Raw genomic sequence first — 25,465 nt, 5'->3', positions numbered from 1 at the left:
ATGCGTTTTTTGTTTCATTTGCTTAATACTTGAATATAATGTGTACAAATGCTATTTACAGCTGAAAAAGGAAAAAGAAAGTAATTGTATAAAAAAGTATATTTTGTACAGTTCTTGATGAAAACTAAATAAAAATTCAGTTAAAAAACAAAACAATTGGATGGATTTGTACACATTTTGTACAGACATTCATGGTGCCCATAGGTTGAAGCCTAATCACTTTGGTGATCCCCATACTTTTCCTCTAACAACCTTTTTGGCTTTTAGTGAAATGTCTCAACAACTATTGAATGAAGTGTCATGAAATTTGGTGCAGATGTTCATGTCGCCCTCAGGTTTAAATGCAATAACATTGCTGATCCCTTAACTTTTTTGACTGCCATCATTAGGTCAAAGTTTCTTTGGTTTATAACCAAATACCTGCAAAACTAAGGACATTCCCATCAGCACCAGCTGCACTTTGGGTTCAGTGCTAATTAGAAAATGTTTCCATGCTAAACTAAGATGGCAATTATGGCAATTAAGATTATACCTGCTAAACATCTATACGTTAGCATGCTGACGTTAGCATTTAGCTGAAAGCATTGCTGTGCCAGAACCTCACAGAGCCGCTAGCATAGTACTCTCAGCATACTTGAGAACAATTATTTCTTCCCTGTTCCAATGATCAACAGACCATCGTAAATGTGGGGCTTCGTGTACCTATTGTATACGGACAGTTTATCGCCACAGGTCTATCTCATAGGATGTCCTGTACAGGAAGAGCTGGAGGCCAAGGAGAGCCGGAGGAGGTGGTAAAGACCTTGAAAAGCTGCTTCTTGTAAATTTCTGTAATATGTTCATTAATCACCAAGTCTTCACTTCCAAAGAGAACAACAAAAACCTCAACTGGACCACTGGTTCCAAAAACTGGATAAGGATTTTATTGATAATTGAATTACATATCTCTTTTATACATATTTCATAAATGATACAGGATTTTACATTTTCTTTTTTGCCAACATTACAGCATCATATGTCAACAGAAGGAAAAAAAAGTAAATAAAATAAGAGGTCAGAATGGAGAACAAGATCATTTCAATCCTATATTCTGCTTCACTCGTCAGGCATTGTAAATGCACACAAACTAGGTACTCAAAACATAACACACATTCAAAACAGAATAATAATGTGATTTTGGAGAAAAAAGGCTGAGGCAGGATGAAAATGACAGGAGAGAGGGACGAGAATGGGAGGTGTTCCCCGATAAGCTAACAGAGTACGCCTGACACTTTTCCTTTGGACTCAAATCCAGGACGTTAGTAACTGAGGTCAAGAGGTCTCCTCTTTTATAGGTGCACTGAGGATGGAGGTTGTTTTTCCATTTATTGGGGAGTATAGATGCACACTGAGGGTAAGGTGAAGATGGGAGTGGGGTTTTGATGGGGTTTGAGCAGTTGGTTGGCTGGGATTTAAGTCAGATTTGGCAGGGCAGATTCTAAAGAAGCAGCCCTGTCCACTGCCCCTTTATAACTAGGAATCTCTACAAACAACGTTCTTAAATTATCTTTGCAGGTTTTTTTTTTTGATAAATCATCTTTTTTATTTTCACATAATTTCTCATGTAAACATACATTCATGCAACACCCTCTTTATAATAAAGTTTCCCCATATTTGATATATTTTTGCTTTTAAAAAATAAACTAGGAAAAGAACAAAGGCAATAAACGGTGGATGGCATGATAAAAAGGAGGAGGTGATGATGGAGAGAAGTGTAGAAACAGCAGAGGGGAGGATTGGACTGCAGACAGAGGCCTCAACTATCTCACCTCCCACAGTACATCTCCAAGGAAACACCGTCGTCACTGTGTGTGTGTGTGTGTGTGTGTGTGTGTGTGTGTGTGTGTGTGTGTGTGTGTGTGTGTGTCATTCTGTGTGTAAATTGGCCTATTCAGGAAAAACAAGTTTAAAGCTAATGACTGCTATGAAGTGGGATGTGGGCGGAATTTATTTTTTACCGCTATTGACAAGGCAGTGATTAGGGTCAAAGGTTTCATGAATATGGTGATCTGAACTTTTCCCCCAGCGCACTCACACTTGTCAACACATGTGTTCACAGGCACACAGCAAGATTAATTCCCACCACATTCAAATTTAACCCTCCTTTATGTGAAGGTGTCATTCCAAATAAGAGATTAACTTTCACAATGACCTCATCATTGCTGTTTACCAAATTGCTACATTGTCTTTACTGTTAACATCATCAATCATCCAAAAGGCACCATTTCCCTTGGAGATACAACACACACACAGTAACAGATTAGACCAAATCCTGCCTTGAGATCTGCAGGGCTAACTTTTGATTTGACCTAAAATCATGCATTTTAATAGAAAATCTGCAGTTAAACACAAGGATCTCTTCAGTAGGATTCAGCCAACTGTCCACACGAGACACACAAGCAGGAGATGATCTTGAATTAGATGTGCAGGGATGTCATGTCATTGTGCTTCCCCTCTGCAGAGGTGCTCTACAGCAGTTCAGAGTGAAAATAACTGGCTTTTGAGACGTAACTGGGGCCGGAGAAAGGGCCACCAATCCTCACCCTGAACAGAAAACTAAGTGAAGCTGACAAAGGTTTATTCAGTGACTATCCCAAAAAAATGGACAACAAAAACATATGGCTTCTATAACCTTTGATTTAACCAATCGGGGGGATGAGAGACTTCAGCTAGATGCGGCAAAGAAAAGTGTCCAATTAAGTACAAAATTGCAATAATGCTCCTACACATTCACAAATTTCTACTGAGGGCATACCACAGCATGCAGTCTACCCTGCCTTGCCATCGAGGGAGCAGGGGGGCATTACAGCAACAGTGGGAGGAGAAAACTCTGCCTTTATTTCAGGATGAAAAAAGCCTCTGTGAATTGATGCCATGACACTTCTTTTTTTTTTTTTTTTTTAGATGTAGCCTTTTCTTATTTTGTCTAAAAGCTTCATGAGGAAGAATTCTAAAAAAAATCAGACACTGAAATGCACATCACATGCTGCTAAGCATAAGGCCAGGTCATTGAAAATGGTCATTTTACACCTCCAACAACAGTGCTTTCAATTGGAAAAGGAAACAAATATATTGGGATATAGGGATATTAAACTACAGGCAATTTACTCAAATTCTGCTGCTCCTGTATACTGCGGCTTTACTTTTCTTTTTTAAAGCCATTCAGTTCATCAGATATATTAAACTGTAACATGCCTGTAGGTTTGTCTGAGGCAATGTTCCTTCATTATGTTAAACATTTCCGCAGCTATCTCTGTATTCATGAAATTATCATAGAGGCCAAGCATGGCATTATCCACGTCGATATTCTGTTTTGCTCAAAAACAATCGATTCCAATCAAAGCCATTTTCACCCCGATTTGGCTTCAACATTTCCCCCCCGCCTTTGTTGGCCATGCACAGGAGCCTTACGTCCAACCTGGACGTAGTTACCGTGAACTATACTGTGTGTGTTTATCATGAAAAGATATGAAATAGTTAGTCCAAGGTAGTAAATGCATACAGTATAATGCTCTTTGTGTGTGTGCGTATGTGACAACGTGTGCGTTGGACTGTTGGGGTGGGGGGAGGGTTTCTTCATTTCAGGAGATCTTCAGAGGATGTAAATGAGTTTCTGATGAAATGATGTTTATAAGAGAGTTCCTCCCCCCACTGACAAAAACTAGCCTCTGGTCATCTGTTTATTTGATTGTATACATATATATATTTATATTCTTTTCATAACAAATATACTATGGCTTTCAAAATAAAAAGTGCCAAAATATTTTTTTTGGAATAAAAGAACACACAGTGATGTTGTTGTCGGTTGTACTCTCATACTTGCGCAGACAGACCGGGCCGCTACAGGACATCAACAGGAAGAGGAAACGAAGCATCGTCATGCCTATATCCTGCGAGTCGAGACAGGTTCCTGACAAAGGTCACACTGGGAGGGACAGCTGTCCGTCACCTGGAGAAGGCGTGGCCCAGGAAGGGAGAGGCAGCAGAGTTCAGCCACAGGAAGACGAAGGTCCCCCTGATGGTGCGACTGTCAGGACTTCCTTGTAAACTTTAACGTGTGGGATAGAAACTCTCCCTGGAGTCTGCCCCAACCAAGAGTAGGTGTGTGTGTTGACAGTTTGACTGCTAGAAGAAGCAGGACTACACTGCTGTGTCGACCCGCAGAGTGGGCAGGGTCGGTGTCCCAGTGTGCCCTGAAAGTCCCACACACACACACACACACACACACACAGACAGAGACAGACAGACAGACAGACACACAGACACACAGACAGACACACACACACACACACACACACACACACACACACACTGCCCCTCTGCATGTCCTCTGTTCTGGAGTGTCTAGAGTTGTGATAATTCCTGTTTGCCCCCTGGAGTTCCCTGCAGGCTGTCCCTCCGAAGACTTGAGGCATATCCATAGTGCCCAGTTTCATTCCATCATCATCACTGTCCTTTTCATCATCCTCACCATCCTTCGGCTGTGAGAGTTTTTTAGTTCCCGGTATTCTCACCATCACCATCGTCTTCGTCTTTTAGCGGTTTTCACTTGCAATTCCAACTGGAGTTTTCAGTCAGGAAAGTAAAAAGAAAAAAAGAAAAAAACCCAGAAAAAACTAACTCCCACAGTCAAAAAAGGGATGGGATTATTTGGTGTGGGAGGGATGGGGCAGGGACAGGGGAGGGAGGAGTCTAGGGAAATAGTTAGGGGTAAAAGGGGGAGGGAGAAGGGTGTTGGATGGCAGGAGGGAAGACGGAAAAGGAGGTTGTAGGAGCTGAGAGGGGAGGGAGTCACTCTTCCCATCAATTTTTACTGGCGGTGAGCTGCTGAACTGGGAGCTGGAGCTGGAGCGGGTCCCGAAGACGCTTCAGATCCAACTCCACCTGGAGAGGGTGGATAAGGAGAGAGAGAGGCAGGGTGGTGAGAAGAAAGTGTGTGTGGGGAATGGTACGAAACTAGGTCTAGGTACAGCCATTACAAATCCAAGTATTGAACTGTGAAATGTGTGAATCCCCGGTGTTACTGCAGTGCTCATTTTACATCACAAAACATCCGGCTTTCACCAAGCGACTGTACCTCAGCGATATCATCCTTCAGCTTGTTGTACTTCTCAATGTCGAAGCGTGTCCTTTTCACCCCCTTGTGGAAGAACAGCAGATACTGTCTGTCTCTAGCGTCGGGGTAAACATACTCCTGCAGGTCATAAAGAGACACAGACGGAGCACTTTGAATGAGAAGCCAGTTCATCAGATATCCTCCATGTTCTGCTTTCTAGTCCCTGGGGTGCCGATTCACACTAGCGAGAAATCCAACATCAGATGGACACTAAATCTAGTAGTAATTTATAAATACTGGATTCAATTCCGAAGGGCAACGGTGTGACCAGATCAGCCTTTTAAATAGCTAAAAATATTAAAATTTTGTGCAGGGTGTTGCAAAGGGAAGATAACCATCAGCTTATAATACACATGATATTAAAAAGGAAAATTTCCCTAAAATAATCAACGATGTGTTACATTATTTGGCACAAAAAAAGCACCAAAAGCACGACCACTGTGCCCATTAGAGGGATGGTTATTAATATGATTAATCTTTCACGATCAGCTAATCATTTAGTCACAAATTGTCAGAAAACTGTGAAAATCACAAATTCCCTGAGTCCAAGGTAATATCTTCAGATTACTTATTTTCTCTGGCCAACAGTCCGAAACCAAAAGATAATCAATTTACAATAATATAAAACAGGGAAAAGCAGAAAATTCTCACATTTGAGAAGCCTGCGCCACAGACACTTTGTTCTTTTTCTTTAATAAATGACTTAAATGATTAATTGATTATCAAAATTGTTCAGCCCTAACCCAAACAGCAGCAGAAGATGTTTTACACTAAAACTTTACTTCAGTTCATTAATTTCTGCGCATGCATTTATGTATATTTATTGTGTTTTGTTGCGTCTTACCTGCCGTGTAAGCACGAAGTAGGCGTACATGGCCATGGCTGTGCCATAAGTGATAAAGTAGGTGACAGGCTCCATGATATCCCAGGAATACTCCCACCAGGTGAGCCTGGCCAGGATGCCAAACTGGGTGGCCATGTACGCCATGCCGCCCCACAGCACCCAGGTGGTACGCCGCTCTGCCTTCTTACTCAACTCCTCCCTCACCTACAAAAAAGTCAAGAAGAAATCAGACAGTCAGCCAGTTCAAACAGAACGAAGGAAGCGAATATGTATTAAGAATCTAGTGAGGAAGAAGGGCAATCACATTATTGATTTTCAGCACAAAAAAGTATACAGGCCGAGAGCAGCTGTGAAGTTTTTTAGACCCTTGTTTCCAGATTAAGAAGTAATTATCATGAGATTAACTGTTGCGTTGTCTGATCACTTGCTGTGATCACACATCATCTCATTACTGAGATAACAAATTCATGGTTTCCCAATTCGACAGCCCCTTACCCATGACCAAGGTGGCAATCAGTCATTTTTAATTGCTGAGTGGAAACAAGGCCTGATATTTTAAACTAATGATACAATAAAATAAATATCTGGGGATAAAAGGATTATAAACAGGCCTTCAAAATTCTGAGCAACTACAGCTCCTCTTGGCTTCCTTGGAAAAGTATGCAAGAACATGCAAATTATTTAATTGCAAGGTCACATATATGTTACTGTTTCAACACTTGGTTGGCTAGAGAAAACCTTGCAGTGATTTGTGTGTCTAGGCTAAGAGCAGCAATGAACTTATAAACCAATAGCAAAAATGTCAATATTGTCAAACGTGTTAAGAAAGTTAGACCTTTTCCAAGGGGCGGAGTTGAGAGTTGAGGTCCTCCAGTCGTCCAATCAGCTCACGTTCTTTGCCGAGTTGGTGTTCCTCGATGCGCAGGGTGGTGTAGAGTTGCTGCACCAGAAACTTGACATCATTCAGCCTTTCTGCCTCCTCATGGGGGAGCAGCTCTGAAGCACACACACACACACACACACATATGCAAACACATAAATAAAGACAGGCTTTAATATGATCCACTTGTTGGCAATAAAACCAATTCTTCCTCTTACTGGCAGTGACCTGAACTGTGAGGAAATGACTCAGAGCAAACAGTACAGGCTCTGCCTTTTCTTTGCCAGTCCTCACCTCTCCTTGGTGGCCGGACGAGGTGTGTGGTGTCATTAATGACAAGCTTGAAATCATCCAGCAGCAAGATGTCTATGCCTGTGGAGGAGGCCACCCTCGCTCCATCTGGAGAGAGAGACAAATAGGAAGGGAGGCGGTAAGAGAGATGGAGTGAGCCACTTCAAACACCCTTGACATCTCTTGATAATCAGGCTTGTTGCTGTGTGATTATCATGAGAGGTAAAAGCAGATGCACTTACACACTAAGAGTAAGATTTCAAGGACCAGTTGTTCCTGTATAATGAACCCTCTGTTCAGAGTGAGGGCTGAAAAATCATTTCATGGTGCATGCAGTGGCAAAGCCACAGTTAAACTTAACAGCAAAATACAAGAACATGTAAATGTATAACCCGCTGGGGTAAATGGATACAGTGTGTTTGTACAGTATTCTTGTGTTTGTGGACATACCCGTGGAGTAGATGGCTACCCGGTCAATGCCTCTGTCCTCTGCCTGGAGCTGTTGCAGGAAAACTCCTACACAGTCGCTGAGAGGCTTGAGGGTGAACTGACAGCGCTCTCGCCTGGATGGCAAACTGACTGAGATCACCGGCAGTCCGTTCTGATACGCCACTGTCACCTCTGTGAGGGGGTTGCAGGCAAGAAAACTACAGTCAGACAAATGTCACACATGCAGAAAATGTAAAATGACACCCTAAGGTCTTAACTGAACCATGGAAATGAGCTTTCGTGTACTCTGCTCCCTCTGATTGAAGTTATTGAAAATCTAATCAGGGTGCATAAGGAGCAGAATATTGCTTGTTAACATATACAGAACGGTGAATTACTTAGTCTTACTGATTTATTAACTGTCTGTTTGGAACTTTAATGCTTCTAACTTGACCGTGTCTTCTGGATACCACAAACTAACCCAACATTGTCTACGACAACTCCACAACACACTGCAGAGTCTGAAATTATCTGACAGGATCTCACTGCTGTAAACACCACATACAGTATCTGCAACAAGGGAGGTTAAAACAGCAACTAATTCAAGAGTTATTTGTAAATCCTATGTGAATTCTGATTGTACTCCTCCATAAACTACTATTGGCCTGTTAACAACACATGACTAAATCTCATCCATCAGTCTGCTCACACGCATGCAAGAAAATATGTGCAGGCACACGGAAATACACTGACTGCTGTTTTGCCAAAAATAAGCCCACTTCTGACTGTCAGGCCCTGAAGATCAATACAGTATAATATTGCCAACCTTTCCCTCACACAACTGTTATGTCGATTCGCTGATGCCAACTATTGATATTTCATATTCCCATAGAAAGATTAAAAATACCTCTAAATGATGCTTGTGTGGTGGGACTGACAAATCACAAAGACCTTGAGGTACACACTGCAATTTATTCATTCCTTGAAAGGTTTTGGCAAAAAATAAGAAAAATGGAATGAATTGGTGCACCTGGCTCTAACTCCAAACACTATTTTGAAGTTCATGGCGATTTAGTGTGTTGCAGTGTTTAGTGTGTGCTCTCATCTGTACTTGCTGTTTTGTAGCACTGCTATAAGAATTGTCATTTTCGTCCCAAACAGCTGAGCCACTGTTCTGTTTGGTGACACTTTGTTTTTCTAGCATACGAATAATGGTCTGTAACCCAGCTCTATTGGTCCGTAACCAACTGCTGGTTATAATGAGCCTGTATAGCTTATACCATTATCATGTTGAGTGGCCCCTAACAACAGAGCCATGAATCAACGCAGAGGGCTGTAAGCGGAGGTGATCTGAGCTGCCTTGCTGCTGCTGCACCCAACAGCCTCTGCCTCCTGCTCGGGACCACTGCAGTGAATCAGCAGATCTCTGCTTGGGCTCACACCAAGGAGTGAAGGATCATCAGCTGGCACAGGCAGCACCGGCCAGCTCAGTTTCAAGAGTGCCTTGACTGTGTTCAAAGACACAGAGGTGCAGACATTTTATTTCACACCCACTTCTTCATTACGGCGACAATTTCAAACCTTGCCCCAAGTATCTGAGCTGTTCTCCTCCTGCACCTGTTCCCATTGTCCTCCACTATCCTTTCATCACAGGCACATAGCTAAAAGTGTGAGGATTGTCTGTTTATCTCTGCTCCAATCCTACAACTATTAAAGCCCACTTTAAAATCAAATCAGCATGTTCTGCAATGCTGCTGCCTTATCCTCTCAGCCCCCCTAACTTTCTCTTTCTCCCTCTGTTGACGCTCTCCATCTCTCCCGCCTCTCACACAGACGAGCAGATGCTGGAGACAGATTCCATATTAATGACTGCTCGCTGTTAACTCCAAATGAGCCTCTGCTGTCTGATCAATGCAGAATTCCTCTAGGTGCAGAACTCATTTGTCTCGGACGGGGAGCAGAGGCTGGATTTGGGAAATCCTTGATACAGCTCATATAGTCAGAAATAAAATGAATGAACTGAGGGGAGGTGAGGACTTACCTTGTGGAGCAGCCGAGGAACACAACAGTCTCTGGCCATGCCATGAGGGGGCGCCCCTCCAAACCTGCAGACAGGAAGAAAAAGGGCAACAACCTGGTTATTCCACTTGTACACAGCTTTCTCTTATCTAACGCTTCCATTCTTTTAAGTAACTGGAGGTGCTGTGAGCCACTATGTGACACTCAGCAACATGACACTATAACAACAATAATAATAATAATAATCTTTATTTATATAGCACTTTCCTTAACAATCTTACTAAGTGCTTTACAAAAGGAAATAAAACCAGACAAGGCAGATAAAATGAGAATAAGGCCAAAGGACAAAAGCATAGAGGAAGTAAAGACAATAAAATTAGTGGCACACTACTCCATTCTAGGCCATTTATTTCTCTAATTGTTTAATTGCAAGACTGACTAAGTATGTTGTTACAAAATGGCTTCCTCTGTTCTAGATTTTAGAAATGTTCCCAAATGCAGACTGGAGCCACACCCAAGAAGCGCAGATTAACAGATCTAACTGCAGCTTCCCAGTCATGGAAATATTCTACAATGAGATGACGCATAAACACACACACGCAGCCTCTCACATCAAAATACACCAGTATCCAGACACAGAAACCACCACTTGGAGGAAAACACCACAGTGGGAGACACAGAAAGAAGGCAGCCAAATGCAGCCTGAATAACAACAATGTGGTTCAGTATGAATTCTCCACTTGTGTCACAGACTGGAGTGAGTGAGTGAGGGAGGGAGAGAGGGGGAGGAAGAGGGTGGGGAGGGAGACGAACAGAGGAGCAGAGCTTGGGGAAACCCTCGTTTTTTCTGTTGCTACTGTATACTGTTAGCCCATAAAAGTAGGAGTGTCCATATGCGCTGCATTTGTTTCGAATTACAGAGCTCGTCATGTTTTCTGCTGAGCCGCAATCGAGCCTTTTAAAGGCATGAGACGGGCTGTCAGATCTCCTCACAGTTACACAGAGCGAATGGGGGTGAGGATGAGACATTGGAAATCAAGCAAGAAAGAGTGCCAAGGGGCAAAAACAGAACTTTTCTAATTAAATTTATAGTTACGTGTACACGCGCAAACAAAATATGCCTCTGCTGCACCACAAAAAAAGGCTCTGTTTCTCTGCCGACTGGCCCTCATATTTAATAACTGATGCCTAGAGTCATGTGGTTTGTGACATGGTAGGCTTTATATTAATGTGTCCACTGGATATGCATATACAGTATGTTCTCCTGAATCACACATTCATTAATCCTTCAATTTCTGGAGGCACAGGACATCTTTCAAACAGACCTGACTGCATGGCACTCAGCATCCAGCAGGCCTCAGTCTGATGCATTCACTCTGTAACTTTTGTAATATAAGATTTACAATATGCACACAATGTCTGACCTGAACCACAACAGCAGAGATTCAAAGCTCTCACAACCTCTCTTTTATAACTTCACACTGACAGTTATGGAGTGAAAAGATATCTCAGAGGAGAACAGGTGTGTATATTTGTGTGCATTTATTTGTATATGCTGTCACTGCAAACAGACGCTTTCTGGATCTGAAGCATTGACCTAAACACAAGCACTGTGGACACCTATCTACCCATCATAGCATTTCTATGTTGGACAGCCAGCAAATGGTTGACTTCAGAGAAGACATTCAGCTAACTCTGTGATACAGGCCACAACAGAGAAAGCAGAATGCAATCATTTTTTCCACTGTACGCCTCATGAGAGGGCCCAGTGACACAGCATGAGACTTGGGGAATATAGTGGCTCATGTTTCATAGGTCTGGGTCAGATTTCTCTAGTATTTTTCAGAACTGTTTATGGTTTGTTCTGTCTTACACAGGTGAGGGTTGACACAGAGTACAGGCAGCCAGTGTCAAAAACAATCACACAAAGTTCAAATTTGGAGATTTTCAAAATCTTTTCAGTCAGCTTTACGGTAACTGACAGTTGTCTGAACTTTACTGCCACACTCCTTCTCCATGCCGGTTAAAACAAACACAGCAAAATTGGAAAATGTTTTTTGAGCGAGGACAGGGCCAGCAGTGGGACTACCTGTAATCCCAGCATCAACCTGACAAACACAGCCGCCAATCAAGAGCTCCTGATTAAATGTCCCGGCTGTCAATCAGGGAACATGACTGCCAATCACATCTCTGCAGCTGTGTAATCCATCTTCCAGTAAGACAGTCCAAACAAGTCAGACCACTGCAAGTACAAGTAGTGACGATATGGAAGGGATACATGTTTAGATTAACACAAACAATGACAGTTACCCACCACTCGCCACCCTGAAAATTGTTGTGGATTGTCAATAGCTGATCATGCCTGACATTAATTAGCGATGACGCGTTAACCAGTCTGTCGTCAGCTCTGGATCTCGACTGCTGCGAGAGATTGTCCTCACCAGGCATGCAATGCAACACTGACTATCCACCATTCAGAGGTTCAGTGAGGGTCGACAGATGGAGGCCTTGCTGTTCACTATTCTGGTGTTGCTTTCTAGCTAGACTCCCTAGCGAAAATAAAAACTTATCTAGAAAACTGAACTTACTTTTCTATTTTTGAATGATGAAGAACAAGTTGAAGAAGTCTGAAAACATTTATGTAAAGTAAATGCAGCAGTGATGCAGGACTTGTGCAAAGAGTTCCACTGTAAACTGAGCACCACCACAGGGGTCAGAGGGGTGTATGCATGTGTGTGTGTCAACGCATCAGGACTGTAAAACTCTTGTTTTTTGACACCACCAGGCCAAAGATGCCTGAATGCTGCGGTACCTCCATGGTGAAGTTTGTGTGTGTGTGTCCTAAATGAGAATACTGATTATTGTCCCGTGGTACCAAGTAGAGCCCAAACAGTGATTAGGCTGCTGATCAGATGACATGCTGAGAAAGGCGTTTTGGCTGGTCTGGAGTAACTGCACAGTCTGCAGAGAGCGGTCCAGCTACAGCTTTGCTCTTTCATTAATTTTAGCTGCTTGAAGCCAGGAGGAAAGATTTCACAGAGATACCCACAACATCACCAGCACCGACCTGCGCACACGGACAAAGGGCAGCACCACAAACATATGCAAATATGGCGCTGGCATGTGTGTGTAGATCCATCTGTCATGACATGTACGTGTGAATGTACCTCTGTGTGTTTGCAGGTGGCGTGTGTGTATGTGTGTCCACCCGTCTGTTCGCCAGCCCGTTTGCCAGCGGTAGTTGCAGAGCGACTGAGCGAAGCCCCCCCCTTTCCCCTCCCTCGGCACACAGCCACTGAAACGCTGCCTGAAATATTTAACAGTGTAGCAGCAGTCAATAGCACAGCAACCTTGGAATCAATGTCACATGGCTAAGAGCGGGAGAGAAAGAAAGAAAGAGGCATCGAAGATGACTGGGACAATGGATGGATAAGCTGGAAGAAAGAAAGAGGTGTGGAGGGATGGAGAAAGAATGCCAGGATAAATGGAGGAGCAGCAGGGGAGCGATAGAGATAAATGAAGGCTGGAGTAAAATGATGTGAGTCATGGGTGTGCTTGCTTTTCTAACCATGTGCTGCATATACTGTACCCTGCAGCAGACAATCCCTCCCCACTGAAACATGACTATAGTGTGTGTGTAGCAGGGATGGTGGCTAGAAAGAGAGTGGAGGAAGGGATGAAGGGAAACAGAGGAAGGCAGGGAGAGGAAAAAGAGGAAGGAAGATAAAAAGAGAAAGCCATGAGTGTGAGGAAAAGCAGAGGGAGGGAGGAGAGGAGCAGTAGACTTGCTGGTAAGAGAGGAGGGAAGGATGGATGAAGGAGGGGGGGAGACTGCTGATCACTGCAGTAAAGGAATCCCTTGTCTAGAAAGGGGGGTTGCCCCTCGACTTCACCCTCCCTCCCTCCCTCCCTCCTCCATCCCTGTCTTACTCACACTGAATCCTGATGTGTTGGTTTTGATCTTCTCTTAAATCTCATCTGCACTGCGCTGTAACTGTAATGTGCGATGTAATGTTTGAATTTTCCTTCAGTTAAAAAAAAAAAAACACTCCTCAATTTAAAATATCGCTTTCAGCAAGCAGGGACTCAATAGATTATAAAGTATACATTGTGGGAGATGAAAATAAATTTGATATACTAAGGACAATATAAGGCTTCTTAGCAGCAGCCCAGGCTGTGTGCTATTCATACTGAGTCCTTCCCTGCTCTCACATAACGTAGCAACATGTGCAAAAGGTATATATAGATATATTGATATATACATAATGATCTGCAGTAAAGATTGAAAGACTGTAACAACCTCACAAAGAGGTGCCAGTTTTCGGGGGGGGGGATACACGACACATTCATACTGTATAAACCCGGGAGGGAATCGACTCACAACCTTTGAGTGAAACTGCTGCAGCTCTGCCTACTATTAATATCTCCCCTATGTGCAACCGTTTCCCTTTGCTGTGCTGAAATCCAACAATATAATGACATTCCTGTTCTCATTTCAGTCCAAATTATGTATGTGGAGAAATTTGCAAGATTTATTATTGTCCTCCTCCTTCGGCACAGTCACACAGATTCATAAACTGCTAGCAGAGCTGCTTTGAGGGTGGACTGAAATTACTGCCAGTGTTGTTCAGCCAAAGACAAACTAAAGAAACTGGGTTATTTTAAGTTCTGTGCAAGTGACAAAATGCACGATGTCTTATTATGTTAATTTTCTTTTTGACTACACAACCAACCACTGTGCATACAGTACATCAGTGGTTCCCAACCTTTTTGTCAGACGTCCCCCCACAGCCCTTTCAGATGAACTCCAGTACCCCTTCAGTTACACCACCTGTCATGTTCCAAATGTGTTCATTTGAGCAATAATGTTCTCATACATAAGAACTGTCAATATTTGGTCAAGTTTGCATTTGCACTACTATCATGGAGTGGCTGAAGCTGGACGTTTCAACCATTTATCCATTTGCTAACTATTTTCTATCTATCCATAACCTTTAGCTAACTATTTCAACTGTTAATCCATTACTTCTATCTATTTCAACTGTTTATACATTTCTTTTAGCTAACTAGTTCCCACTCACTATCATGGAATTTTTTCACATTAGTTGAGCTACTCTAGAATCTTTCCACGTACCCTCTGGTAACGGCAGTAGCACCCCCTGGGGGTATTAGTACCCATGGCTGGGAATCACAGCAGTACATACATGGGTTGCTGCTTCTTTTAGCTTTGTTGTTATGGCTGGATCTGAACACAAAATAACACAGCAGTTTAAAAATCTCTTCTTCCTCAGAACACATCCTGTTATCTCCAGACACACCACAGTGAAATTCTGGGTGCGGAGCATGGGATAGTGTGTGTCTGTCTGTGTAAGTGACACCAGCACTGAGGAATAATGTTGCTGACATAATTTCCATTTCATGGTGCCCTTCTGAGGGAGTGGAAACCTCTGTCATTTATCTACACAATGACCCCATCCATCTATGTGGTAATGTGCTGTCCTGGGCCGTTGCTACGGACCAGATAACGTGGGTAGTCAGACAAAGTCATTCATGAAACCATTCATGGATACACAGGCTCATATACACCTCACACATGTCAATAGATCATACTCTACATTCATTCTAGGCATCACTGCCCACATGCATCTATTATTTGTATTTTTTAATTTTGTATTTATACAGAATTACACAATACAAATACATCACTGTTTATATAAAAATATTACCATATAAAGAATAAAGACATTAGACAGACAAGACAGGACTAAACAAACCGGGGTAAGAGGACAAACTGTACATTGTGTTTTCTTGTAGTAGTAGTAGTAAATAAATGACTAAAGAAAAAACAACACAAAAAGTAAAATAAAAAAAAATGTAAAGAATTTCACACATGCATCTTTTAATATTATGCCTGCTTATCAGACATGCTTAAAATCTTTTTTTTAATTTCCAATTCCTCCTACTGGTAGAAGTCATAACGTAAGATTTACAATCAGAGCTGGGATCAATTTCCCAGTGGCCCAGTCGTTTAAGATAAAAGGTCAAGGAGAGGTGCGGTGCTCCAGCATGCTACTATGACAAACAAAGCTGGGAGAGGAGCGCATTGTCAAGGTGGGGTCAGTGGCAGGTCACTGTATGTCGAACGACCATACACGCTGGGATAGATCAATATGGAGGTAGGTAGTGAAAGCACCCTGCCTTCATCCAAGAGGCTGGATGCAAAAGTAGAAAGACCAAAGGCATCAACTATGTCACTGCGAGTCAAAGCATAGCAGAGGGGTGAATCTGTAACCACGTCCAGTACACATGATCCTCCTGCTTTTTAAGGGAGCAAGAAACTCTGTTATATAACTGAACAGAGTTTACAGTACATCACCAATAATCAGCTGTGACACCCTGCTGACTCAACTTTAAGGACTATTTCCATGTGGATTGTTAGAGCAGACGAATGAGGTTTAGGAGCTATTATATTGGAAATACATTGCGTCTACAAGCTCATCAGCTGCTGGAAGGAATGTGTGTGGACGATGCTCTCATTCATTAACCCAGAGAGATGTCTGAGAGGTTTTTTTGTATCCTTGTGTTTCTAGCTTTATTACTTTTTTATAGCACATTAAGAAACTGCTGACTGTGACGGTTTAAAAACTCTCTTGCTCTCATTTCCAGTGATGTGCAGTATTTCTTATTTCGAGTCTAAGAAATAATTAAATATCAGCTAAATTATATGAAAGCACCATTTGTTAGATTTTTATTTTATTACTTTAGACTCAAGCATGCTATTTACTACCTAACAAAGAAAGCAACTTAGAAATTGCACAATCAGACTTTTTCTCAAACACCCGTTTGGATTCTTGTCTTGACAACTGAACATGGCTTTTGAGTTGACGAATCAGAACTGAACGCACAAACTCTTAGCTGGGACATTCTTAATTCATCCCTACCAAGACGCTAATGATTTTTAATCATCACCAATCAATCTTTATATAATTTTTTTGTTTTATTGATTAACTGTTTAGTGTGTGAAATATCAGAAAATTGTGAAAATGTCCAAAATTGTTTGTCAGACAATTTACAATGACATGAAAGAAAGAAAAGCAGCAAATTCCCACACTTGATTTGATATATTAATAAATGGCGACTGACTATCAAATTGTTATTGATTTATTTTTTGTTGACTGACAAACTGATTAATTGACTAAATGCAGTATTTGGCCTGAAGCCCCTCACACTGAGGGGAAAAAGTATTAAACAGGACAAAATAATTGCTGGCTCACATCTTCTAAGTTATACAGCTGATATGTAAAGGTCACATTGTGGCGTTGCAGTAAAGCTGATGTGTCCAGTTTTCTATCTCATGGCTGTGCTGCATGCCACCTCCTCTCTATTCTGCTCCGGGGGCGATGTCCTGCCCACTCAGCTCCTTGCAGCCCACACCTCCCCACTGTGGAGTTAACAAGTTGAAAAGCACAGCTGCGCCCGTTCCAAGGCACTCACAATCCCTTGCACACACACACCCACCCACATTGTCCGTCCTCTCAGAAATACAGACAAAAGCACATATACACCTAGATAAGGCGGGAACTCTGCAATTGCTACAGAAGAAAGTGGATTTGAGAACAGTGTGACAGTAATCACTATCATTTTTTCCACCTCAGCACCGACGAGCTTATGTAAGTAAAGAAAATGCTGCCTTTTCTCTCAGCTGTGTTCCTCGTCTGGTAAAAAGCCATTAACAGATATGAAATCTGCAGTCACATTGTTGAACACCAAAGTATTAAGTAATCTCCACTTACATGCTGAGAGGGAAACGTGACAAAGCACAGCAACTGACCTCTCCACTGCAATGCAGAAGTTGATAGTGAAAACAACCTTCCCCTGATTAGGCTATTTCAAACATCAAAACCCCACACCAGTTACAGCACGATATAAATAATTCCAGCTTAATCTTTCATTCCATTTCAATGAATTGCCTTTCAGACCCTGGACATGCTTTGATTAATGAATACCAGCTCACAGCTTGCTTAATCCATGGTATAAGATCTCAAATGTGAATTAATCTGTTTCTATGACCTGTGTGGGCTACTTCAGAAGGACAAGTTGGACCCTCAGACCCACACCAAACCTGACACCAGCCCTCTGCCCCTCCCTGGGACCAACAACACTAGAATCTCATGCATTATTAAACAGCGGTGCAGGCTTTCACGCCTGAGCTTAGAAGACCGCCAGCACTCGGCCATTGTGCTTCACAGCTCTGCTCCTCAAAGGATTCAATCCAGCTGAGGAGCAACATCTACGTTTTCTAACTTCCTCGGGTCACTTTTGAGATCAGAGCAGTGCAGAAATGTTAATTTCAGTGTAGGTCATGCCATACTCAGCCCCTTACCTACAGTAGCAGACTAGATGAAAGAACTTCTCCTTGCTCTCCTTTTATTTTTTCTTCCTCCCTCTCTTCTTCACTTCTTCTAGCTTTATCTCCCCCCCCCCAAAAAAAAGAATTAAAGAATCCTACTGACATTCATAGACATGTATCTAAGGAATGCATGAAAATCCAGCAAACTCACTGACTACACTGGCGGTGTGGAGGCCTGTAGCTCCTTCACATTACTTGTATCACACACCAATCAATGCTGCTGAATAACCACTGTCTCCTTCTTATTATCCTCCCATTCTTTCTCTTCCTACCACCACCACCACTAGTGTACCGACAAGCCTTGCTATCCATCTATACTTCCCCCCATTATAGTTATCCTCTTTGCAAGCACACCTCTGAGAGCAGAGCTACATTTTGCACCAACATCTCCCATTGTTTTTGGATTTATTAATTATAGTGGAAGATAAAACACAAAATAAAGTACCTCCCATTTGTTCTCTCCAAGACAGCGCAGTGGTCCTCTGTGACCACTACACCGCTTGTTCCTGCTGAAGCTGTTTTAGGCAAACGGAGAAACTGCGATACTCTACCGAGGTTTATACAAAAGTTGGCCTCAGGAAAGTCTATGATTTCTAGGTGTGAGATATAATGGGTCCATTAAAGAGGCACAAAACACAACATTTCAAAGAAATCCTGTGGCAAAAACACTCCCTCCAGGATTCAAAGTTCATGATGACTTTTATTAAAACCCACAGTGAATAAAATATTATGTTCAGAGAACATGTATTAGTACTAGGTCATCACCAATTTATTTCTCATCTGTGATGCTGAAGGGTGCAAGATGCTCCACTTTTCCCTCAGCTGCTTAATCTCTTGCCTTGCTCTCATAATCTGACCCCCAAGATATGTTTCGGCAGAGAGCCAGATACACAAACTTTGTACCTTGTAACTCATCTAATCATAGTAAATTAACAGATTTATTAACATCTTACTGTTTAGGTCACAATTCAGGTACATAATGTTGTACACTCCAGGTTATTAAAATTACATTACTGAACTGTTTAGTTGATTAATTGATTCATTATTTGACAGAAAATGTATTGGCAAGAATTTTGATTATTGCTTAAAGTCATTTATCATGGGTTTTGGGCTGTTGGACAATCAAAACAAGCAATTTAAATATGTCACTTTGGCCTCTGGGAAATTTCTTCTGACATGATAGACCAGGGGTTTTCACAGTCTGACACTTTGATCCCAGTCTGACACCTGCACCACCTCCCTCCGTGCTCTGAGTTTTGGAACTAAAAGTTCCCATAATGATTTGGGGGATGTATAATGTTGCAGTGGATTCAGTGAGTTACTCTGTGGGCTATAATTTAAGATAGTTTTTTTTGTTTTGTTTACATTTTGGCTAATTGGCGCCATTAAAGTATGCAGAATGAGTTATTAGCAGTTCCTGTTTGCAATGTACCCATGGATGTACAGAGAACTATCAGCGGATTTCCTTGATATGAAAGAAAATTTGAAAACACTCAGGCAAGTTCTGAAGTTATGAGGAGCGTCATTTTCTATGATTTCTAACAGAATGTATGGACCTTTATTCGCAATAAATAACATAGATAATTATATCCTCATGTCCATGTGTTGAAAATTGACTGCGACATGACTCCAAGAAGAAGTACGATTTTCGGGCGCTAAGAGTTGCAGCGCCAACTGTTGACCATAGTGATAAGCGGGCCAAACTACAATGTCCCGTTGTATCTTTGCAGTCTCTACCTCTCCTGTGCCCCGCTGGCGAGAGCACCTCACAGTTTGAAAACCTTGGTTAGTAAGTAAGTAATCAGTAGATGAATCCATAATAAAACTAATTGCTGGTAACAGCCCTAAATGCACGTTTGCTATGCTACATCCTTTCCATACCTTCTCATAAAAGTTTTGAAGAGTTATACGAATGGCAATCAACAGTGTTCACCTTCCAATTAATCTTAAATCATGAGTATTTGAAAAGGTATAAGAGCTTTTCATTGGGCTTGTTCAGTTGAGACACTGACTAATTAAATGTCAGCTAAAACTCAACCGTGAAAATGTCAGATTTAAATTTCAAGGCAGCCAGGTGGCTATTAATCTATTCTGGGGCTGCTGGGTTTTGTTTTGTTTTTGGCCCTTCTTCTCAGCCTTGTAGCGAGCAATGAGGTGAAATGGAATTTGCAGTACTGTTTCTCTGCAAACCAACACTAGGTTAAAGAAGAGAATTGTGACACTCTGCTTTAAGACTACAGAATGGATGGAAGAGAAGGATAAAATGTACATGGCAAATTGATAAATCACGGGATCATCATGGCTCTGTGTTCACAATTTAAGCAAAGACATAATTATATCATTTGTAGGAATTTCCTTTCATATAAAAACTATTAGGCTAATACATTCTCTCCCTGCATACTGGAGACCATAAGAGGATCAGAGGTAGTTATAATAACCTGCACACTGTTAGTTCATATGACTACCATAAATGGTCAAAAAGCAGCAAGTAGTTTCACCAATATTCCTGACCCTGGATGCTTGTGTCTCTGCTCTCTGAGAGCGTGTGAGGCAATATTCAGGGCAGCAGCTGTTATTTATGGAGACGCGGGCCTGGGAATGCTCCTTTTGAGGTACTTTGACAGTGCTCTCCCTCTCTGAGCGTCTTTCCTATGGCCCTCCACGCCTTGAACACGATTCTATTGCCCAGAATATCAATGCTTGATCAGTGATCAACTGTCAATCTGCAGCATTAGCTGCCTAGCCTCATCAGTGGATGGTCCATGGAGAGGACAAGAAAGTCTGGAAAGCTGAATCCACAGAATTCTAATTCTCTGCCCTCTTGTCTGTGTCAGCGAGTCTGTCTGAGTTTCACTCTGCTGCGGTCCGCATGGACATATGGCATGTAGACATGCCAGAGCTAGAACTGGGCTAATGAATGCCACTCAGGCACAGACTGGTCCAGACACTGTTGAAGGAGCTGAGGGGACACTGCAGCACAACAACTGACTCACACGGAGCATAGTAACACACAGCTCTCCTCGAGGACATTTATGGTAGCAAGAGCTTTGATTTATGGCCTTAATTTTTTTTTTTACTACGATGATGACTTTCTAGTTTTGAGCTACAAGAAGTAGTCAACATGACACAAAAATGATCAAATAAATTTGTCAGGATGGATTTTTTCCCCAGGATGTATGCATGACTAGTCCCAATTTACCAACTTTCAGCACAGCACTTCCATTGCTTAACCCCTCTGCTAGGCGTTTAGGAGTTTCAGTGAGGAACCATAACGTACAAGAAGGCAAACTCTACCTGCCTGAACAATGGTTTCTGTGGCGGTCAGTCATTGTTTTACATCTATGCCTCTTCTATATGCCTTAATGATAAAGAAAACAATGTTTCCCCTCAGAGAATATAAAAATTACAACTGAACAAGTGCTGTTTGTTTGAAATGGAGTGGAAAGTGTAGGAATGTTTGACATCTTGAGCCAAGTGTGTGACAGAAAAAATATTCTTCCACAGCAGCATTAAATCAATATTTACAGATCTGTGTCACACAGTAGTTGTAATAAGTATGCATGGCACCTGGCTGTCAGTGTAGAGTAACTTGACTTAAGACTAGTCTTGACTTAAGACCTCAACTTCAAATACTGACTGACATACAAAACTCCAATTTCTTTAAGAGGAATTTATGCCTGCAGCATAAACACAGTTTGAGACAAACCAAAGCAGGACATGTGAAACAGCTGTAGTCTGTGCAACTGAAATCCTTTACATGTGCTACATCATCAGAGAACTAAGCACATTGTGAAGCACATTGTATTGCTGAATTTTGCATGAAATGTACAAGATAAATAAAGTTTTATTATTATTATCAAGTAAAAGTAAAAGCGGCATTTACAATTTGCACATGTGATAAAATCAATAAATTATTTGAGGAAGTCATCTAGGGTGATGTAAAACAGTAATAATACATGATAATAAAATGAATTAACAAATTTCTATAAAATCAACACAGAATATCATATGCAGTATAGTATTGTATTAATTTTAGTGAAATATTTTCTTCTACTCTAGGGTGCATGGCTAACTTCAGGTCCAGTCACACCAGCATTAAAAATGGTGAAATCAATTAATTTGGATTTGCTTTGATCATTGGATTTGCCCCCAGGTGGGAAGTAAATCTGTACAAATCTTTTGTGTCAAATTAAACTTAAACAGGCACAAATTAACACCATAGACCACCAGAAAACCGTATTGCCAGTGCTGACCTTTGAGCTGGAGAGTCCAAAACAGAGGAAGCTAGTCGAATGTTCAAATGTGATTGAATATATATTGAAATTACTGTAAATAATGCTGACTATTGGTGGAAGACTATTCAGAGAATAATTATCAGATATACTGTATTCTTAAAAAGACAGTAAGTCTAGGATTTTTTTTTGTTGGGTCTTATTTGTCTGATTGTTAATAACAACAAAAGCTTTGCTCCAGGCCATACACAACAAGCATCAAATATTCACAGGGCCTGTGCCGTGGGGCCGTGTGGGGAGCAGCCCGCTCTCACACAGACTTTGGACAGTTTACAGAAAGTGGGCCAGAGTCTGGGAACTGTCTATCATTCTGCCCACCTGCATGGCCGGGGGAATGGAAGTCACAGCACTCAAATAAGCAGACAGCCCCGGCTTTCAGATCTCACAGGGTTCCAGGCGGCTTTTCTTACCCTCTTGCATGCCTGTTATGTGACAGTCCCTGCTCCACGAGCTCTGGGAGTCATGACAAATACACCACCCTGACTCACAGACCACACAAGGGGCAGGAGAACTGACAGTATTGAACAGCGTCTAATGAAGTCAGTGGATATTTTAATGCTGGATCAGACTGCATGGCTGATGACGACTTTGTTAAAGATTGTCCCAATCCTCTTCATCTTGCCTCTAGCTCTTCCTCCCATCTCTGCCCTTTCATCTCCCCTAAATGACATCATGACCTAAAATTAAAGTGAGCTAGTCAGCCTCCCTAATGCTCTGACAAAAACTCTGTCTCCGTATCTCTCTGTCCTCGTGCTCCCATTCACAGTATCTTAATCCTCATCATCAGAATGCCGCTCATTGTGCCGCCTTTCCTCCTTGATTCCTTCCTGTTTGAATATGATTTAATTCTCCATCTTTCTCAAGGGCCTCCTCCACCACTGGACCCCCCACTGCTATTGTTCCTGCCTATCTCTCCCTCACTGCAGGATTCAGTCTAGCTTGGATGTTGGCGAATGAGCTCACGCAAGGGCACCCAAGTATATCCATCATCTTGCCTCCCACAACGGGCTAACTGCTGCAGCTCTGCTTGCTTCCCATTCTTAGTTCCAAGATAATTCAAGTGATTCAGGTACCTTGAAGCAAAACATCTTACTTTTTTGTAACAGATGTTAATAATATGTATGTTAAGTTGATCTCCAAGGGCTACTATTAGTACAAATTAGAGGTTTAACAGCTTCAGGGCGATCACTGTCTCTGAGAGCAGTGCCTTAGGGCGCCACCTCTGGCAAGCTGCCAGACATAGCATGACCCCAGCATGATCACTGGTGTTAACTGGAACAAAGAAATTCCTTTGATACCGCAATACACTTAAACGCTTAAAACATAAATTTTTTAGCAACTATTTGGTGATATGGATTTCATTTTTGGGGTTATTTCATTGTTTGTTGTATTTTGCATCTCCAACCGCAGAAGATATGTCACACAATACCTTCAGCATAACTACAGTGAGTTTAGTACAACCAATATTTTTTGCTGTAAATATCAGCTGTAAATGTCATCTTTTCTCATCAGCTGTCTGGGAGGCACACTTGTATTACAGGAATTACCTGCTCCCAGTGCACACCACCAGGAAATTCTTGTGTTAAGATTATTGGAAAGGAGGCTTGCCCTTTAACAATATAACAAGGCCTTTAATCCAAGAGAATGTGAGCAATAGAAAAAACTGATTAATAAAGCAGCTGTGTGTGGAATATGCAGTCCATTACAATATAAAGAACACAGAAAAAATGGACTAGGTAAAGTAAATTGAAATGAAAAACTAAACATTCTAAAGATAAATACAAGAAGTTAAGATGCAAATTAAAATCTAATAGTAGACTATACTTTGTTGAGACTGTTTTAAATGTATCATATTGAAATGATAATCACGTTACATTACCATCTTTGCCAATTTGCAAACTCAGAGAGAAAACAGAGATGGAGGGAAGAACCCAGGGCTGATTTAGTGAGTAAGCAAGTAGGTGAGTGACTAAGCCCAGCCGGATATGCTGATAATGTTATGGAACACACCTAGAATTGGAGAGGTATTACTTTAAAATTGCTTTAGTGCTATTTGTTTATTTATTAAATCATTTTGTGCACCACCCAAAAAATTATATTCCATATTCATATAACCTTTTATATTATTCTTGTGTTCCAGTGAACGCCACATTGGCTAGTACATGTACCAAAACACATACAGGAAATTCATTTTAGCTAAAAAACGTCTTTGTTGATAACCAAAATTAAGCTTTTGATATTCTTAGGCCTTTATTGTAAATTAGTACATGTAATACTGCATCTTTCAGACTAATTAACATTGACTGATACAACAGTACTAATACTGTTAATGTTGTATTTAATGAGATGTCATAAGAAGTTTCATGTTTATCTGCAAGGCTGTGAATTTCTGAATATCTGCACAGAATTTACAGGCATGTTTCCAGCACCAGTTTTTGGCTAAAGCATCGGGTTGCATTAACTCCACATGCTGTCGACCAAGATTCAACCACATGCTGGTTGTATTTCTGCAGTGCATGACTCCATCATGACAATGTTTACAAACAGCTTTAGTCATTAAACTTCTGTTCATCTTTTTATACTATGACCATATAGTGTCATTGATACAACCTGGGCGTGTGGTGCTGGAAAGTAAATCTCCATTGCTGCATCATCATAATCATCCATCCTAAAAATGTAAAAATCTAATTTCTTAACTGTCTTGACTTTCCCCCATCCCTACTGAACACCACAGATTGGCGATAAGTGTAAGAGTACACGAGGGAAGACAAGTCAATGCACCAGGTGGCAGTTTATCAGGAATCCCTGCTTGTTCTTTTAAGACTAGAATAAATTTTTAAACAGTGATGATGACTCTGATGAGTTAAGGGAAGGTTACAATCAATGAAAGTTTAAGGTGTCAAACATCAATGGGTTTGTTCAAAGAGATAACTGAGGCTCATCCTGAAAGGAAATCTGCTTTCTTCTTGAAAATTCTTCATATTGACTGAAATTCACTGAGAAGTTCAGTTCAGACAAACATGCAGACAGAAAGATTACCAGCGTTTAAAATCAGTGAGGAAAATGAACAATCTGATGTATCTGCAGAAAAAGATTTCTTGACAATTACACATTTGTTATAAACTAGACTCTTAAAACTGACTTT

At 41.4% G+C, this 25,465-nt stretch overlaps 1 protein-coding gene across 3 annotated transcripts in view; it reads right to left on the bottom strand.

The window, feature by feature from the left end:
* Positions 1–900: 900 nt before the first annotated feature.
* The window catches only part of mcu (mitochondrial calcium uniporter), a 54,794-nt gene continuing 30,229 nt past the window's right edge, over positions 901–25,465 (bottom strand). For all 3 annotated transcript variants that reach the window (XM_044215491.1, XM_044215492.1, XM_044215490.1), the window contains 7 exons: positions 9,641–9,704; positions 7,621–7,791; positions 7,174–7,278; positions 6,835–6,995; positions 6,000–6,203; positions 5,117–5,233; positions 901–4,923 (listed from right to left, as the gene is read on the bottom strand). In XM_044215491.1, coding sequence (XP_044071426.1) covers positions 4,843–4,923; positions 5,117–5,233; positions 6,000–6,203; positions 6,835–6,995; positions 7,174–7,278; positions 7,621–7,791; positions 9,641–9,704 — 903 coding nt within the window. In that variant the 3' untranslated portion in view covers positions 901–4,842. The remainder of the gene's footprint in view (positions 4,924–5,116; positions 5,234–5,999; positions 6,204–6,834; positions 6,996–7,173; positions 7,279–7,620; positions 7,792–9,640; positions 9,705–25,465) is intronic.

The sequence above is a fragment of the Siniperca chuatsi genome, linkage group LG11, assembly GCF_020085105.1.
Source record: "Siniperca chuatsi isolate FFG_IHB_CAS linkage group LG11, ASM2008510v1, whole genome shotgun sequence".
NCBI classification, from domain to species: domain Eukaryota; kingdom Metazoa; phylum Chordata; class Actinopteri; order Centrarchiformes; family Sinipercidae; genus Siniperca; species Siniperca chuatsi.
Note: the sequence above shows the minus strand (reverse complement) of the source record. Positions and strands in the feature narration are given on the sequence as shown.